The sequence below is a fragment of the Mauremys reevesii genome, linkage group 5 (assembly GCF_016161935.1).
Source record: "Mauremys reevesii isolate NIE-2019 linkage group 5, ASM1616193v1, whole genome shotgun sequence".
NCBI classification, from domain to species: Eukaryota; Metazoa; Chordata; order Testudines; family Geoemydidae; genus Mauremys; species Mauremys reevesii.
The window spans coordinates 2,290,975-2,307,774 of record NC_052627.1 but is presented as its reverse complement, the minus strand read 5'-3'; the positions used below and the strand labels follow the sequence as shown (position 1 = coordinate 2,307,774).

General features: G+C 43.6%; 1 protein-coding gene across 2 annotated transcripts in view; it reads left to right on the top strand.

Moving 5' to 3' along the window:
• LOC120406495 (3'-5' exoribonuclease 1-like) overlaps positions 1–16,388 on the top strand; it is a 30,686-nt gene extending 14,298 nt beyond the window's left edge. For both annotated transcript variants that reach the window (XM_039541379.1, XM_039541380.1), the window contains 5 exons: positions 5,410–5,620; positions 7,867–7,950; positions 10,296–10,405; positions 13,412–13,526; positions 15,447–16,388. In XM_039541379.1, coding sequence (XP_039397313.1) covers positions 5,410–5,620; positions 7,867–7,950; positions 10,296–10,405; positions 13,412–13,526; positions 15,447–15,689 — 763 coding nt within the window. In that variant the 3' untranslated portion in view covers positions 15,690–16,388. The remainder of the gene's footprint in view (positions 1–5,409; positions 5,621–7,866; positions 7,951–10,295; positions 10,406–13,411; positions 13,527–15,446) is intronic.
• Positions 16,389–16,800: the final 412 nt, after the last annotated feature.

Sequence of the window (16,800 nt, the reverse complement as noted above, 5' to 3'; positions counted from 1 at the left end):
GGGTGAGGGGTACAAGCTCTAGGAGGGAGTTTGGGTGCAGGAAGGTGCTCCGGGCTGGGGCACAGTGTTGGGGTGCAGGAGGGGGTACAGGGTTCTGGCTCTGGGAGGAGGGTCAGGGCTGGGGCTTCGGGTGCAGGAGGGGGTTCGGGGTGCTGGCTCTGGGAGGGGGCTCAGGGCTGGGGCTTGGGGTTCAAGAGGAGGTTTAGGGTGCACGAGGGGGTTTGGGATGCTGGCTCTGGGAGGGGCTTGGGAGTGCAGGAGGGGGTTTGGCGTGAAGAAAGGGGTATGAGCTGCTGGCTCCGGGAGAAGGCTGAGGGATGGAGACTGGGGTGTGGCCTCCTACCAGGCAGCACTTGCCTCTGGCAGCTCCTGGTCAGTGGCGGGCACAGTGAGGCCAAGGCAGACTCCCTGCCTACCCTGGGCCCACACCACTCCCGGAAGGAGTCAACATGCCCCGAGGGGGGGGGGGGCGGGGGAGGGGCATGTGGCTCCATGCACTGCTCCTCTCTGCAAGCACTGCCCCCGCAGCTCTCGCAGCCAGTGGGAGCTGCGGGGGCGGTGCTTGCAGGCAGTAGCAGGCCACTTTTGGGAGCAGTGTGGGGCCGGGGTAGGCAGGGAGTCTGCCTTAGCAGCAGCCACACTACACCGCCGGAGATCGCAGTCAGCTGGGAGATCCTCTAGGATGGGTCGGCAACCTTTCAGAAGTGGTATGCCAAGTCTTCATTTATTCACTCTGATTTAAGGTTTTGTGTGCCAGTAATACATTTTAATGTTTTTAGAAGGTCTCTTTCTATAAGTCTATAATATATAACTAAACTATTGTTGTGTTTAAAGTAAATAAGGTTTTAAAAATGTTTAAGAAGCTTCATTTAAAATTAAATTAAAATGCAGAGCCCCCTGGACCAGTGGCTAGGTCCTGGGCATTGTGAGTTCCACTGAAAATCAGCTCACGTGCTGCCTTCAGCATGCATGCCATAGGTTGCCTACCCCTGCTCTAGGATCTACCAGTCAATCGCGATCGACAGGTTGGCGATCATGGGTTTAGATCAACCCCGCAAGAGAAGCAACACAAAAGGCTCGACCTTTTCGGATGAAAAATTTACTCCTTGGTGACGCTACAATTCAGAGTTGCCAACTATTCTGCTTTATTAGCTAAATATGGTTATGATAATTATGGTGAGCTCTTTCACTGAGGAGCTTCCAGAGGAGAAACAAACACATTTCAAGGCTATTCTAAATGAGGGCCAGCTCGTTGCTTGAACAGCCCTCCAAGTGTCCTTGGACGTAGCGGACATGACAGCTATGACCATGGCCACAGCCATGGTTATGCATCGAGCATCCTGGTTACAATCCTACCTGAAGAACTCCAAACCAAAGCCGAGGACCTACTTTTTGACCGAGAGAAACTATTTTCAACCAAGACAGATGAGGTGCTCCACTCAATGAAAGATTCTAGAGCCACTCTTCGCACTTTGAGGATCTACACTCCACCTGCTAAGAGAAGATGATACCAGCCGTATCAGAGGAACAGAGATTCCTCATCCAACCGACAGCAACAGAGGCAATACGAGAACCAAAGATAACATTTGCAGCAACGGAGAGCACCTCAATCTCAACCGCTGACGTCTCAAACAGCTGCACTCAAAGAACAATTTTGAAGTTTAGTTGAGGATCTGAACAATACCCTTCACCCAACCTGTCCCCATGCTTTGGTTATGGATGTTAGAGATTGTACGATCGGACTATACCAACCCTTTTACCTCCTGCCCACCTACCCTACCCCCATCCCTGTCCCTCTTCAGGGAACCTTCTTACAAGCGCCTGTTATGATAAGAAGTCGATCATCTTCTACTACTAGGTGCCTACGCAAACAGGGGGAAGGAGTTTTACTCCCACTACTTCTTGACCCAAAAGAAGAATGGGGGATGGAGACCTATCTTGGACCTCAGGAAGCTCAACAAGTTTGTACAAACTCAAAAGTTCAAGATAGTCATACTGGGTATGATACATCCAGCACTGCAAAAGGAGGATTGGTTTTCAGCCCTTGACCTCCAAGATGCTTATTTTCAAATTCTATACACCTCTCTCACAGAGAATACCTGCGGTTCACAGTACGACAAGAACACTTCCAGTACAGAGTACTACCATTCAGCCTATCCATTGCACCAAGAGTTTTTTGCAAAACCTTAGTGGTAGTAGCAGCACATCTGCGCAAACAAAGGATATTGATCTTCCCATACCTGGACGATTGCCTTGTCAAAGGCCCAACTCAGCAAAGAACTGGACACAGTCCAGACAATGATCTAGGGCTCCAGATAAATAAAATAAAATCTATCCTAATCCTGTTCAACAACTGGACTTCATTGGGGCACATCTCAATGCCATAGAGGCCAAAGCATCCCTATCACAGAACAGATTCACAACACTGACAAACCTTATCTCAGAGGTCAGAGTCAGCCCCCAAATACTGGCCCGTATAGGTCTGCAACTGCTAGGACACATGATAGCCACAGCATTTGTGGTACAACACGCAAGACTACTACATATGCATTGCCTACAGGGCTGGTTGAGCTTGGTATATATACCCAGCAAGCACAGCCTACACAAATGATTTACAGTACCACCCTCGGTCTTGGACTGTCTACACTGGTGGACAAGACCAGAAAATGTATGCATGGGCATCCCATTCCAGCAAGAACCCCCTAAAATAGTCATCACGACAGACGCCTCGCTGATAGGCTGGGGCGCCCACATGCATCAGCACACGGTTCAAGGCAAATGGTCTCCTGCGGAGGCCCACTTACACATCAACCTACTAGAGTTACGCATGGTACTCAATGCCTTTGAGATTTCCTACCACACATAAGGAACGAATCAATTTGCATAATAACCGACAACATTGTCTGCATGCTTTACATCAATCTCCAAGGGGAGGGGAGGCTCAATGCACCAAAGCCATGAAACTGTGGAACTGGTGCATACGCCACAACATAAACATTTGGGCCTCCTACCTTTCTGGCTGTCAGAACTCAACGGTGGACACGCTAGGCAGATACTTCTCTTGAGACCACGAATGGGAAGTGAACGAGGGAGTCCTGCAGTCTATTTTCCACTGTTGGGGCTCTCCCCTCATCGACTTATTTGCATTCCCAACGAACTACAAATGCCCAATGTTCTGCTTGAGAGTGGGGATGGGACCACGATCACTGGGGGGGGCACCTCCCTCATCACATGGGGGACACATCTCATGTACGTGTTCCCACGGATCCCCTTGATATCTTGAGTAATACACAAGATATGAATAGACACGGTCATCCTGAGAGTCCTGATGTGACCCAGACAAGCCTGGTACCCTTACTGATGCGCATGGCGATATGCGCTCCTTGAGCTCTCCTTCACTATCTGGACCTGTTGTCCAAGAACAACGATCGCACTCTTCACCTAAAACCGGATAAACTCCACCTACAAGTGTGGCTCCTGCATGGTTCCATCATGGCAATCTAACCTGTTCAAAACAAGACTAAACTGCGGGAAATTGACACGCATAATACTTAATTTAAGAAGTGGAAAAGATTCTCCTCATGGTGTCAAGAGAAATCATTGATGGCCTCCACAGCACCACTACCGATAGTGCTGGAATACCTATTGGAGTTAAAATGCTCGGGTTTAGCAACAAGCTCGATCAAAGTACATCTTGCAGACGTTGCAGCATTCCGTCATGATATCAAAGTGACCTTGATCTTCGCACACTCTATTACTAAACAATCCCACACAGGCTTCCAGAACATTTACTCAGAGGTTCGCCAACCTACTCCGGCCTGGGATCTCAATCTGGTATTGAAATGCCTCACTAGACCACCATTTGAACCCTTAGCCATCTGTTCCCTACTGCATTTGTCCATGAAAGTGGCATTTCTGGTTGTCATTACTTCCGCCAGATGGGTGAATGAGATAGGGGCCCTCATGGCCGATCCTGCCTACACAGTATTCTTCAAAGACAAGGTCACACTATGACCACACCCAGCATTTCTGCCGAAGATAGCATCATCATTTCATGTAAACCAACCAATTCATCTTCCCACATTCCATCCAAAACCACATGGGACTCCCAACAGAAACCGTCTTGTATACATTTAGACGTTAGATGTGCATTAGCTTTCTATTTGAAAAGGACTGAGCCTTTCTGAAAGTCCCCAAGACTTTTCATGTCTACTACTGAGCGTTAGAAAGGATGCACAGTATCCATTCAGTGATTATCTAAATGGATCTTCACGTGCATTCAACAGTGCTATCGAATTCAGAACACGGACCCTCCTACACACATCAGAGCTTATTCCACATGCTCATTATCGACCTCAATAGCGTTCCTAAACAATGCACCTATAATTGAAATTTGTAGAGCATCCACTTGGGCCTCCGTCCACACATTCACTGATCAGTATGCAGTCACTCAAGGCTCTGGATCCAATGCCATGGTTGGTCTAACCGTACTTACCTCTACACACAAATGAACCTGAGCCCTTCCGCCCTCTGAGGGGCACTGCTCTTCAGTCACCTGAAGTGGAGCACCCACATGGACAGAACTCAAAGAAGAAAAGGTTACTCACCTTGTACAGTAACTGAGGTTCTTCAAGATGTGTGTCCCTTGGGTGCTCCACTACCCACCTCCTCCCGTCTACTTCGGAGTTTGCAGTAAGGACTCCACGATAGAGAAGGAACTGGAGGGATCGAGTCATGCGTGTGCTAGGTGCGGCATCAATGGCACTGCGAGATACCTGTGGCACACGTGACCCGCGCGGACACTGCTACCGTAAATCTCTGATTGGTTCCGGGACGCACCAACATCTGAAGTGGAGCACCCACAGGGGGACACATCTTGAACTTCAACCATTCCATCATGTTGACTGTGATATGGATGACTTTTTACCCTAAGTTGATTGTAATCACGGCCAAATGCCTTAATTGTACAGTTCATTTCTGCTCAAAGCAGTTTTTCCTTATATCTAGGAATCATTCATCTACCTCTTGATTTGTAACATGGCAGTTCTCAGCTAGCAACTCCCTGTACAATGGTTTTAAAAATAATGTTATTAAAAAATAAAATCTCTCTCCAGTTTTTAACCTTCTGCCATTGTAATCATTATCCAAATTGCCACTGACTTCAAGGGTGCAGGATCACAGCGTTAAGGTTTTTCAGAATACTGAAAGGTAAATTTTTCTACTTTAGGAACATTTAGCTGTTTTGAAGATAAAACTCGATTGCATAGTGACTTTGTGCATCATTTATGACTCTGTTTTGAATAAGCTGAAGCAGTAGATTTGGCTTCATTTCTGGATTGATGAAGCAGTTAATATGAACAGAATTGGATTGGAATATGAGTTCTAATATTGTGTCTCACTCCTATACAGGGGAGTGAAAGATGTACTGAAAAAGAGGTTGAAGAACTACTATAAGAAGCAGAAGCTGATGCAGAAGGAGCCCACTAATGGAGACAGTTACTATGATTACATCTGTGTTATTGACTTTGAAGCAACCTGTGAAGAGGACAATCAGTCTGAATTTACACATGAAATAATTGAATTTCCTGTTGTTTTATTAAATACTCATACCCTAGAAATAGTAAGTGACCTACTTGCTTTGCCTCTTGTGCTCTTTGTTTCAAAAAGTAGGGACTGATCAGTTTTTAAATAGCTACAGAACTTGGAGTTTAAAGGGATACAGCTAACATACAGCCAGGAATGATACTTGCTTCTGCATTTATTTATTTATTTATTTTTAAAGACCAGATTTGAAGTTGACCATGTCCCTTAAACAATTATACTTTGCATTTTTATATCTGGGTAATATACTCACTCCTGGGTTCTTATGCCTTTGTTTGGTTTCCCATTTTTTAAATGTCTGTTTTTCTCCAAGATCCACAGAAACAGGAGAAATAGTGCTCTCAAATGCATAAAATATTGTTTTCCCTTAATCTTTTTTCCCCCCAATTATGGTAATCTTAGAGCTAATCTATATTAGAAAACTTGCACTATTGTAATTAAGTCAGTTTAATATCAATCTAGTTGCACCAGTGCACATTTTCTAAAATGGACAAGGTCTTAATTGTATGTTGTAAATAATCAGGTAGAAATGTGACTTAAGTAGATGTTGCTGTATACCTCTGTCCAGTTCAACCAACAGTCATTTAGAGTAGTGTCCTCAAAATCTTCCCTATGTTGATAACATCCCTTAAGATCCTCTCCATCTTCAGAGAGACAAAACTAGAATAATACCTGGTGGTATATATGGTGGTCTAGATCCTCAGAGTGATGTTCACTTGGCTACCTGATAGGGTTGTTTGTGGTTTAGTTAATAGTTCCTCATCTATAAAATGGTGATACTTAAAACAGATTAAGGGACTTGGTGAAGGCCTCACTGCCAGTCAGAACTAGGTTTAGGAGCCAGGAGTTCTTGGCTTCCAGCCCTGAGCTCAGTTCATTACACCAACTCCAGGATAAGGCAGCATGTCCCTAAACATGGAGTTTTCTCCACTTTGGCTTTCTTATTGTGCTGGTCAGAGATTAATCAGCAGTGTTATGTCTTCACTGCAGAGTTAACTCAGATAATCAGCACCCAGATTATCTTAGCCTGAGTACGAGCAGCAGCACTGCAAAGCCACACCTTCATTCAAAGTTGTACCTTCATTAGTGCTGCACTAACTGGGGTCCCATTTTTCTTTATGCTGTAGTAAGTTGAGATGCTCTGATTCTTTCCCAGTGAATTGTGGGAGAACTTTTTTCCTTCTGGGCACACAAGTGGAATTTGGGGAAGGCATTGGCGTATTAACTGCATTTTAGTGATTTAGCCTGCATTCTCACTGGGTTACGAGCCCAAGTGAAAGCCTCACTCCATCCTTAGCATGTCGAGCCAACCAGTTCAGGTTGAAAACGCTATTAATCTTGGGTCAGAGGTCTTTGTGTGTGGATGGAACCTGGATGAGGAGCAATACCTGAATAAGAGCCCCAGGTTCACTCTGCAGTGAAGGCAAATGTTCGTTACCCTGTTGGGACCTCAGTGCATAATCTCTAAAGCCTGGTCTACCCTTAAACCCATTGCTGCTATAGCTACGTTGGTTACAGGTATGATTTTATTTATTTAACAACATAGCTACCAATAAAACTCTAATACATATTCAATTATACTAGTATGAGCTCTCTTATGCTGAGAGAATTGTATCCACACTAGAGAGTATTTTGGTATAGCTAACTGGTATAACTACACCAGCAAAACTGTCTAGGCTTGGTAAGGTCTACTTCATATGGCCCTACAGAACTTAATCGTAGCTAAAGATTAACTCTTGGGCTTCCCATTTGATGGAGTGCAAAAGAGAGAGGATCATTCAGTTAGCAACATGATGAAACCCAGCATATATGTGCACCTCAGATGATAGATATCTCAGGAAGCTTTAGGAACAGAGGTCATCCAACAATCAAATCATATTACATCAGAGTGCAGCCCATGACTTCCCTGTAACTTCAGTTGATGAGGGGAAAAAAGCAATTCCTAGTCATCTATCAAAGATGACACATGGAAGCAAATATATTTATGTGGATTTTATTTTTGGTAAATGCTTTTTACCTTGGAACTGTATATCACAAAATTTTGTAGTTATTTATTAATTACATTATTGCAGTCCCATTTATTTGGTAAACTTCAAATGATGGACAATGGCTAATAAAGAGGGCTCAAATATGAACATTATCTGGCTGTTTGATAGTTAACCATTCTTTTCAAACACAAGGCTAAAATCCTATGAAACCTGACTTGTGATTGTATGTGTCGCCATGGCACTGTAAAATATTTGACTTTTTTATCCCCTCTTGTAGGAGGATACCTTTCAACAGTATGTGAAACCAGAGATTAATCCCCAGCTTTCAAACTTCTGCATCAATCTGACAGGAATCACTCAGGTAACATCTTCCATATCTGTGAGTCCAGACACAAGTTTGAATGAAAAGGTTACGTTTTGTCAAGGGTTTTAGATTTAAGTTTCGATGTATGGTTTTAGGGCTTACTTTCCTGATTTTTTTCCTCCCTTCTCCTTCTCACCACTTAATTTGTTTCTGAATCAATCCTTCAAGCAGCAAAGTTGAGAGCTCAGAGGAGAAGCACAGATTTATTCCAAGTCCAAATATATGCAAACCTGTGCAGGTAGCCCAAGGATTACATGACTGTTAAGAATTAAATCTTTGCTCTTTTTGCTTGAAGATGGGTTTTTAAAGGAGTTATATTTAGGGGAATTGGAAATGGAGATTTACAAGAATAATACATCTTTTAAAGTAAGTACTGTTTAAGGCCTAAAACCCTTGAAGTCCTTATTAGTTTTCTTAGGCCTTGTCTACACTGCTACTTCACAGCGCTGAAACTTTCTTGCTCAGTGGTGGGGAACCCCACCCCCGAGCGATGCAAGTTTCAGCACTGTAAAGTGGCAGTGTAGATAGTGCACCAGATATTCCCCTTGTGGGGGTGAGTTTTTTTTACAGTGCTGGGAGAGCTCTGTCACAGCGCTGCTGCCATGACTAAACAGCCACGTTAAAGTGCTGCACATACCCTAAGTCTCCACCCATTCCAGGGCCTCTTCAGCACTTTTGTAATGCCCTTGCTGAAGAGCTTAGCCAAGAACTCATCATATTTTGACTAGTTTGGATTAGTTCATGAATGATGTAATGAGCCAAGTTTCTCCACTTTACAAACCAGCTTAAAACTACTATGGACTGTACTTAGTGTAGATCGGGATGGACAAACTTTTGGGCCAAAGCCCACATCTGGGTGGGGAAATTGCATGCAGGGTTGGGGTACAGGAGGGAGTGCGGGGTGTGGGAGGGTATGCGGTTTGTAGGAAGGGGCTCAGGGCAAGGGATTGGGGCAGAGGAGCGGTGTGGGATGTACGAGGGGGCTTAGGGCAGGGAGTTAGGGGGCAGGAGGGCTTCGGGCTCCAGGCTGGCAGTGGCATGCACCAGGGCCAGGGCAGGCTCCCTGCCTGCCCTGTCCCCAGCCCCGCACCGCTCCAGGAAGTGCTGTGGCCCTTGGGGGAGGGGTGGGGGCGGAGGGCTTTGTGTGCGCTGCCCTTGCTGTGCCTCCAGGTACCGCCCCCGAAGCTCCCATTGGCCGCGGTTCCCTGTTCCGGCCAATGGGAGCTGAGGGAGGCGGTGCCTGGAGGCAAGAGCAACGCACGGTGCCCTCTGCCCCCGTGCCCGGGACCATGGTACCAGCCACTTCTGGAGAGGGCATGGGGCCCGCGGCACCACCGGGGGCAGTCCTATGGGCCAGATCCAAAGCCCTGAGGGTCCGGATGCGGCCCGCGGGCCGTAGTTTGCCCACCCCTGGTGTAGATGCTCAATCTGTCTTTGGTGCATAGATTGAGGTATTGTTTCTGATTTCTGTGTTCAGATCTCATGTGTATGTACAGTAGATGTCTGATGAACATCAAAACTTGTTGTTTTCATGGTGTTTTGGTTTTTGAGAGAAGGGAGTTTTCTGGTATCTGTTTTTACTTCCACCAACAATAAAGATTGTGCATTAGTGATAATTCCTCTCTAATGGCTAGACATGGATCCTCTATAGCTGCCAGTTTCCTGCCAGCCCAAAGAATCTTAAATGGTTGCAAGATGACTGGTAGTGATTTTAGTTTAGTTCTGGATTTTAGTCTAAGTTCTATCACTGGCTGACTGCTTGACTTACTGCAGGTCACTTAGATCCTGATTTTTAGAAGTATTGAGATGTTGTTTTCAGTGTTGCGATGCCTAACTGATTTAGGAGCCTAAATTGATTGTCAGTGGGATTTAGGTATCAGAGGGGTAGCCGTGTTAGTCTGGTTCTGTAGAAGCAGCAAAGAATCCTGTGGCACCTTATAGACTAACAGACGGGATTTAGGCTCCTAAGTGTCTAAATCACTTTAAAAAAAGATTTAGGCTGCTAAATCAACTAGGCATTTTAACAGTGAGTGCAGCAATGCCTCAGTATCTTTAAAAATCTGGGCTCTTAAGGTCTGATTTTCATTCCTACCCTCCCATAGGTGGTGTTAATTGGATCTTTGAGTACTTACCACCTATGAAAATCAGGCTCTTAAGCTCTCTTTGTCTCTGAAACTGGGATAATGTGTAGCCACCTCAGAGGAGTTTTGTGAGCCCCTCTTGTTTAAATGTTTTTAGTTCATTGGAAGTATGTAGTGTTAGTCCCTGTTTAACTGTAATGTCTTACACTACACATTTTCTTTTAGAAAACGTACCTGACTTTTGTTTTTATGTATTCTCAGGACCACGTAGACAAAGCTGATGCATTTCCTCAGGTTCTACAAAATGTTGTAGAGTGGATGAGACAGAGAGAGCTGGGAACCAAATATAGCTATACCATATTGACTGATGGGTATGTCTTGGAAAGCAGGGTGCAAATTTTATATAGTAATCTTTTAAATGCATTTTAAAACTGAAAAGCAATTCTTAGATTAATCTACTTTTTGTAACTGGTATTGCCAAAATTAGAATGTAACATTGGCCCTAAGAGCACATGAGAGTACTTTCTTTTTCATTTGGGCTATAGATCTGAAAATGAAATTGAGTAGGGCTTGAATCCACTAGGTGGCACCAATTATTTTCCAGCATTCTCCTTTTAAACACTTTACACACTTTTCATATCATTAATAAAATTAACAAATATGAGTGCAAAATATAACATGCAGTATTGAGGTTGCATAGTTAGATTAAAAGTCATGAAAATATGAAAGTTGACGTTCTAGAAGCAGTGTTAATGTTAGCTACATATTTCAGAGTGGCAGCCGTGTTAGTCTGTATCAGCAAAAAGAACGAGGAGTACTTGTGGCACCGTAGAGACTAACACATTTATTTATTGGGTTTTAGCCCACCAAAGCTTATGCTCAAATATATGTTAGTCTTTAAGGTGCCACAAGTACTCCTCATTCTTTCTGTTGGCTACATAATACATCTTACGCTTTACATTACCATTACCTGTAATATGTGCTAATATTTAACCAGAAAACAGGAAAAGAAAATGCTGTATACTACGTTAGGAACAGTGGCCTAGTGACTAGAACACTGGAGTTGGGCTCAGGAGGCCAGCATTCAGTTCCTGGCTCTGCACGGGATGTTCTCATGCGAGTCAGTCTACTCTGTGCCTGAGCTTCCTAACGGTGATAGTTCCTTATTTCACAACGATTTTGTGAGAATAAAATACATGAATAATTGTGAGGTACTCAGATACAATGGTGATGAGGACTATGTAAATATCTAGATAGCTGTGCAATGCAGACAACATAACATTGGTCTTAGATTCTTCACTCTTGCATCTTGTGGATTTACATATTTTAAGACCAGAAGGAACAATCTTGTCTGACCCGAATAGTGCAGGCCAGAGCATTACATCCAGTCAAGTGTGTCTCTTTTTAACTGTGAAATTTTAACATTCTGTTTGCCTTACCACCCCTTCCCCTTTTTTTTTTAAATGAGATATAAGCAGGACAGGCAATTTTAAATGTTAAACTTTACATGATCTCAATGAGGCTTCATAGTGCACACCTTTGTGAGGTGAATGGTGTCTGTCACGGGGTTCATGCACTGCTGGAAGCGCCTCCTCCTGGCCATCCTTGGGATTAGCTCCTGTCAGGCATTGCACCTTCCTCCGGCAGTGGGAGTCTCATGTCCTCCTCTTATCCTGCAGCTCTTTCTCACTCCAGGAATCGCAGCCGCCTCTTTGTGACTCAGCCTTCCGGCCATGTCACTATGTGGTTTCCCCTTCCAGGGGGAAAGTCTTTCCTGGACCAAATTGTCCCAGGCAGTCCACTGTCCTCTTCCTGGTACTTGCCACATCCCCAGTGGCTGGTAGGGGAACCTGGGCTATCTGGTCAGCAGCCAAGTCTGCAGTCCTATTCCTTGCTGCTATTCCCCTGAGCCTTCACCTACCTTCCTGGCTTTCCTCCTTTCTGGGTTTGCCAGCCTCCCAACTCCCTCCACTCAGGGAGTGACTGCAGTCTACTTCCCTGCCCCTTCCTTTCTGCCGCCAGCTGTCTGGCTTTGTACAGGCCCTATCTGTTCCTGTTCAGCTGAGTTTGCTTCCAATTAGTGCCCTGCTCCTTGGCTCCTCCTTCAGGTCAGCCTGTGGAGTTAATTGGCCTGTCTAGCCGTCTTTACCCCTTTCAGTCATGTGTGGGATGGACATGCCATCACAGTGTCCAAGATAAGCATGTTCTTATATTTGATGCTGCTGTTGCTTGCCTGGTAAACATTTTCTGCTAGGCTGGATTAACAAGGCAATGGTATATCTTATGCTGAGATCGCTGTATCATTGTGCCAGAAGAAGATAAAAAAATGTATTATATGAAAGCATGTAATTTAGAGAAAAGTGTAAAGAACCCTTTCTCATGGGGTCAGCAAAGCAATTTTCTCTGCCAGTGTCTTTTCCTATTCTGGCTATAAAGGTAGCCTTCAAATATAGCTAAGAATGCTCAGTTTCAGTGGGACACAGTCTTTCTTTCCAAGTAAATTGTCCCAGTAGCAGCCCCTTCCCCTTCTAGGCCCCCCGTGTTACCTTGGAAGAATGTGCAGTTATGTCACAGAGAGGGCTGAGCTTATTTTGGCTCTAAGATTTTAGTAGGTGCCAGTGTCTTGCTCAGCAGTTGACTTCTTTTCAGTCACTTAACATTATTTTTATCTCCAACCCAAGAACAGAAATGGGAACATAATGGAAGTTTTTTCACTAACTTGAAATGTAGTGTGTTCTGAGGAGGTTCTCACAACAGAGTGTTTACTTTTCATCCACAAATCTGACAGATTTAGAACTTATTTGGGCACTGGGCCCTATTCTTGATTTAAAAAAATACTATGGGATCTTGAATTGTCATCAGATCAGTTTCATTACTTGATTCAGGAAAGTAACCTTTACAGAGTAAGCGTCACGTGTTCCTGAAGTGACTTGCACTCAAGGGGAGAAGATACAATAGGATTCCTTACCAGTCAGCTGTATAAAAACTCCCCTTTTGGGTTGGATGTGCATGCGGTTGGAAGGGTGACTGGCTTCAGAATGCAGCGTTGGAAATGCCTGGGGCCATTTCTACATCCTCCATGAGTGAGGATACGGTCCTAAAAATAAGAGTGTTTGCTTTAATGTCTGGAGTTGACTGGAGACAGTAGCCAATAAGTCCCTCTCTTTTGCTGGTGTTTTTTATTATGAGTGATAAAAATTTTCTTGTGCAATATGTTTTCCCTCCTGTCCATCATCCCAAAGGAAAGACAAAGAATACTTGTGCTACAAGTTTGCTATGTTGAAAATGTTTCAAATGTCTCTTTTGCTCCTATTTAAGATTTCCTGTTAAAGTTTTGTCTTTACCTTTTCTCTCTCTCCTGCTTTTTTTCCCCCAAGGTCTTGGGATATGAGTAAATTTCTGAATATCCAGTGCCGTATCAGCCATATCAAATATCCCTCTTTTGCCAAAAAGTGGATCAACATTCGCAAATCCTATGGAAACTTCTACAAGGTTTGAATTGGGGAAAATTCAGTCGAAAGTTGGAATAAGTAAAGTCTTGCACACATTTTTATGTACATTATTTTTTGTACTCCGCAGGGTCAAGCTGTAAGACCTTCCAGTTTGTATCATTTCAGTAGCATTTATTTAGGTCGCAGGGCCTTAACAAAGTGCTAATTTTGAGCACCCACAGCCTCTGTTGAATTCTTGAAAATCAGACCACTGCTTAGGTGTTTAAATAAAGATTTAAGACTTGAACTTTAGTGTCCTATCTTTGAAAATCTTAGCTCATGTTTTCACTGTTGTAACTTGAAGCAATCTTTTGTAGAGTGCTGGTGCTCCTGTAGCTGTGTAGCTCTACCACCCTGGAACTAGTTCACCCAGATCTGATCATATTTAGCATTACGGTAGCAATTACTGCTTTACGTCTTCAAAAACTGTACACTACAAAGAGCTACTCTCATAATTCCTATGTGAATTATAGTAGGTAAGCAGCATTATCCCCATTTTCTCAGACACAGTATCACAGGGGGCATGGGGAGGAAAGAGAGATTGCAAGACTTGCCTAAAGTCACAACAGCTCATGTGGAGCTAGGATTAAAATCAGGAATACTTAACTCATTTACTACTAGACCATGCTCCTGCTTTTTATCCTGATGGGGCTTACGCTGCTATACTTGATCCTTTGAGGCTCTGATGAGCTCTGAGTTTAGCAGCCTGGTTAGGCTGTTCAAATCAGAATAGGGCCTGGCTTACCATCTGATTCCATCATGGCAGTGAAACTACTGGATTACGTAAAAGCCACTGTAAATCAATTTTGGAATTAATTCATCATTTCAAACTTTTTGATAACCTCTTCCAAACTCCTCTTGCATGTATCTAAAATAGTAGAAGGTATTAGAGATGTTATAATTAATGTTATGTTAAAAGCATAATGCGTAGCTTACTCTAATTTTCTGGGAGACAATTGGATCTCGAATCTTACCTTTTTAATTGAACTGTGCATAGTAATACATCATTGTAAAAGGGAAATATCCCACAACTTGCATGTATGATTTTTTTTCCCTTCGAGGCACTTATCTATGTAACTGTCACTATCAGAGTTGTTTGTTGCCAGGTTTTGGCAAATACACAGAACACTGATAATGCTGCTAAGTGGAAGGGCATCTATCTTTCAGCACCCTGTACTTTGCAGGATTTTTTTTTAAAGACCAAATTTCACATTTTAAAGAAAATTAAGAATATTATGTATTTGCACTGCAGCAGTGTCATCTAGTAATTAGACAAGTGAAGGACTCGGAATCAGGACTCATGGTCATCAGGGTTCTGGTGCTGGTGTGTCCTGTGCCTTGGACAAGTCACTTAAGCTTTGACTACACTAGGGAAATCTTTGCAAAAATTTCTCACCATTGCTAACACTGGTCACTAACATTACTGATCACCCAAGTGTAGATGAGCCACCAGTGTTTTGAAAATCTTCCCTCATGGTGCTTCTAACTCCTTTGGGCATTTCTGAGAATGCTCCATGTCAGTAAGCTGCTGCTCTGAGCAGTGTCAGATAATACAGTGCTTGGAATACTGGTGGCAGTCTGTCTACCATGGCGCCTACTGTTGCCAGCACTGGTAAAACTGAACTAGAGTTGGCAGTGATGGGAAACTTTTCTGCAAAACTTTCCCTAATCTAGACAAGACTCTTATCTCTGTGTCTGTGTCCTCATCTGTAAAAGCTGAATACTCCTTTGCTATCTCACAGAGATGTTCTGAGGTTTGATTGTGTGCAGAGTGCTTTGAGATATGAACCAAAAGTGGCACAGCAGTGCTAGGTAGGCATAGACCCACTGCAGTATGAGAACTTACGCAGGATAATGTAGAGTTTTTCATGCTGAAATTTTTTTGTCTGATTTCTTTAACGTGGTTCATTTTCTTTGTCAGGTTCCCAGAAACCAGACCAAGCTAACAATCATGCTTGAAAAGCTGGGAATGAACTATGATGGGCGTCCTCATAGTGGACTTGATGACTCTAAGAACATTGCACGGATAGCTATGCGTATGCTTCAGGATGGATGTGAGCTGCGTGTGAATGAGAGAATTCATGGTGGGCAGCTAATGAGTGTATCATCTTCTGCCCCAGTAGAGGGAGCCCCTGCTCCGCAGATGCCCCGTTTTAGAAACTAGGTGTCGAAACATGCTGCATTATGGACCAATATTGAAGACTTAAATTAGGAATTGTTAATACATCTTATCACGTGGCCATTTCAATGAACCAGTTCTGCAATGCAAAATCTAAAAGCACCTTAAACAACTATCTCTGTTAAAATAAATGGGGGAGCATATAAACTCTGTTAATTAAAACTTGTGCTACAGCACTTTTCATGCTGATAATATTTTTGTAAGTCATCTTGGCACCTTTTCATACAAGGTCGATGTATAGTATGCTGGCAGGATGTTGAGATTTCTTTGTGTGTGTGTAGAATAATTAATTGAAAAATACAAAGTGTGGTTAGCCAGTGTGCCCTCTCCCTCCCCCAGCTCATAGGAAAGAGGATGGTTGTAGTAATGTTTAAAAAACAAATGTGCAATAGCTTTTAGCATCTTGATTACCCTTTGCATACATACCATGCACTTCCAGAAGAACTGTACAGTACCCTGACCAGACTGGCTTTATCTACTGTGCACATTTGATCGCAGCAAACAGCCTCCTCTTTTTATGTAAGATAGGAAAGGTGGGGGCATTCTTTACTGTTTTAATTGCTTAAAAGCATTGGAGTGGGGAGTGTCTTTTAAGGAATACAGTTGTCAGTTTCTGTCTCTTAAATAATTGAGTAGCATTGGGTGGCAGAAAACTGTATTGAATAAAAAGCTTTCATCCAGCTATTGGGATTAATTGATTTTTTTAATGTACATATAATCTGTCTGTAAAAGGTTTTAGTCTTCAGAATTTCATGTACTTCCAGGTAGTGAGTCTGTCCGCTTATTTCTTCTCTTCTCATTCCAAATCAAATTAAGTGTAACCGTTTAATCCATACCAGTCACCAGGACTCTAAAGAAAGGGTGAAGTAAAAATACTTACAATATTGAACATAATGTAAAGTATGGCTTGGTATACTTGTAGTGCAGGGGTCGGCAACCTATGGCACGCGTGCCAAAGACGGCACGTGAGCCAATTTTTAATGGCACGCTACTGCCTGCTGGAGCAGCGTACCATTAAAAATCCGGCCCGGCCCAGCCCGCTCTTCTCTGCCGCCTACCCCCCAGCGCAGAGGCAGAAACATAGGCGTGCGCACGG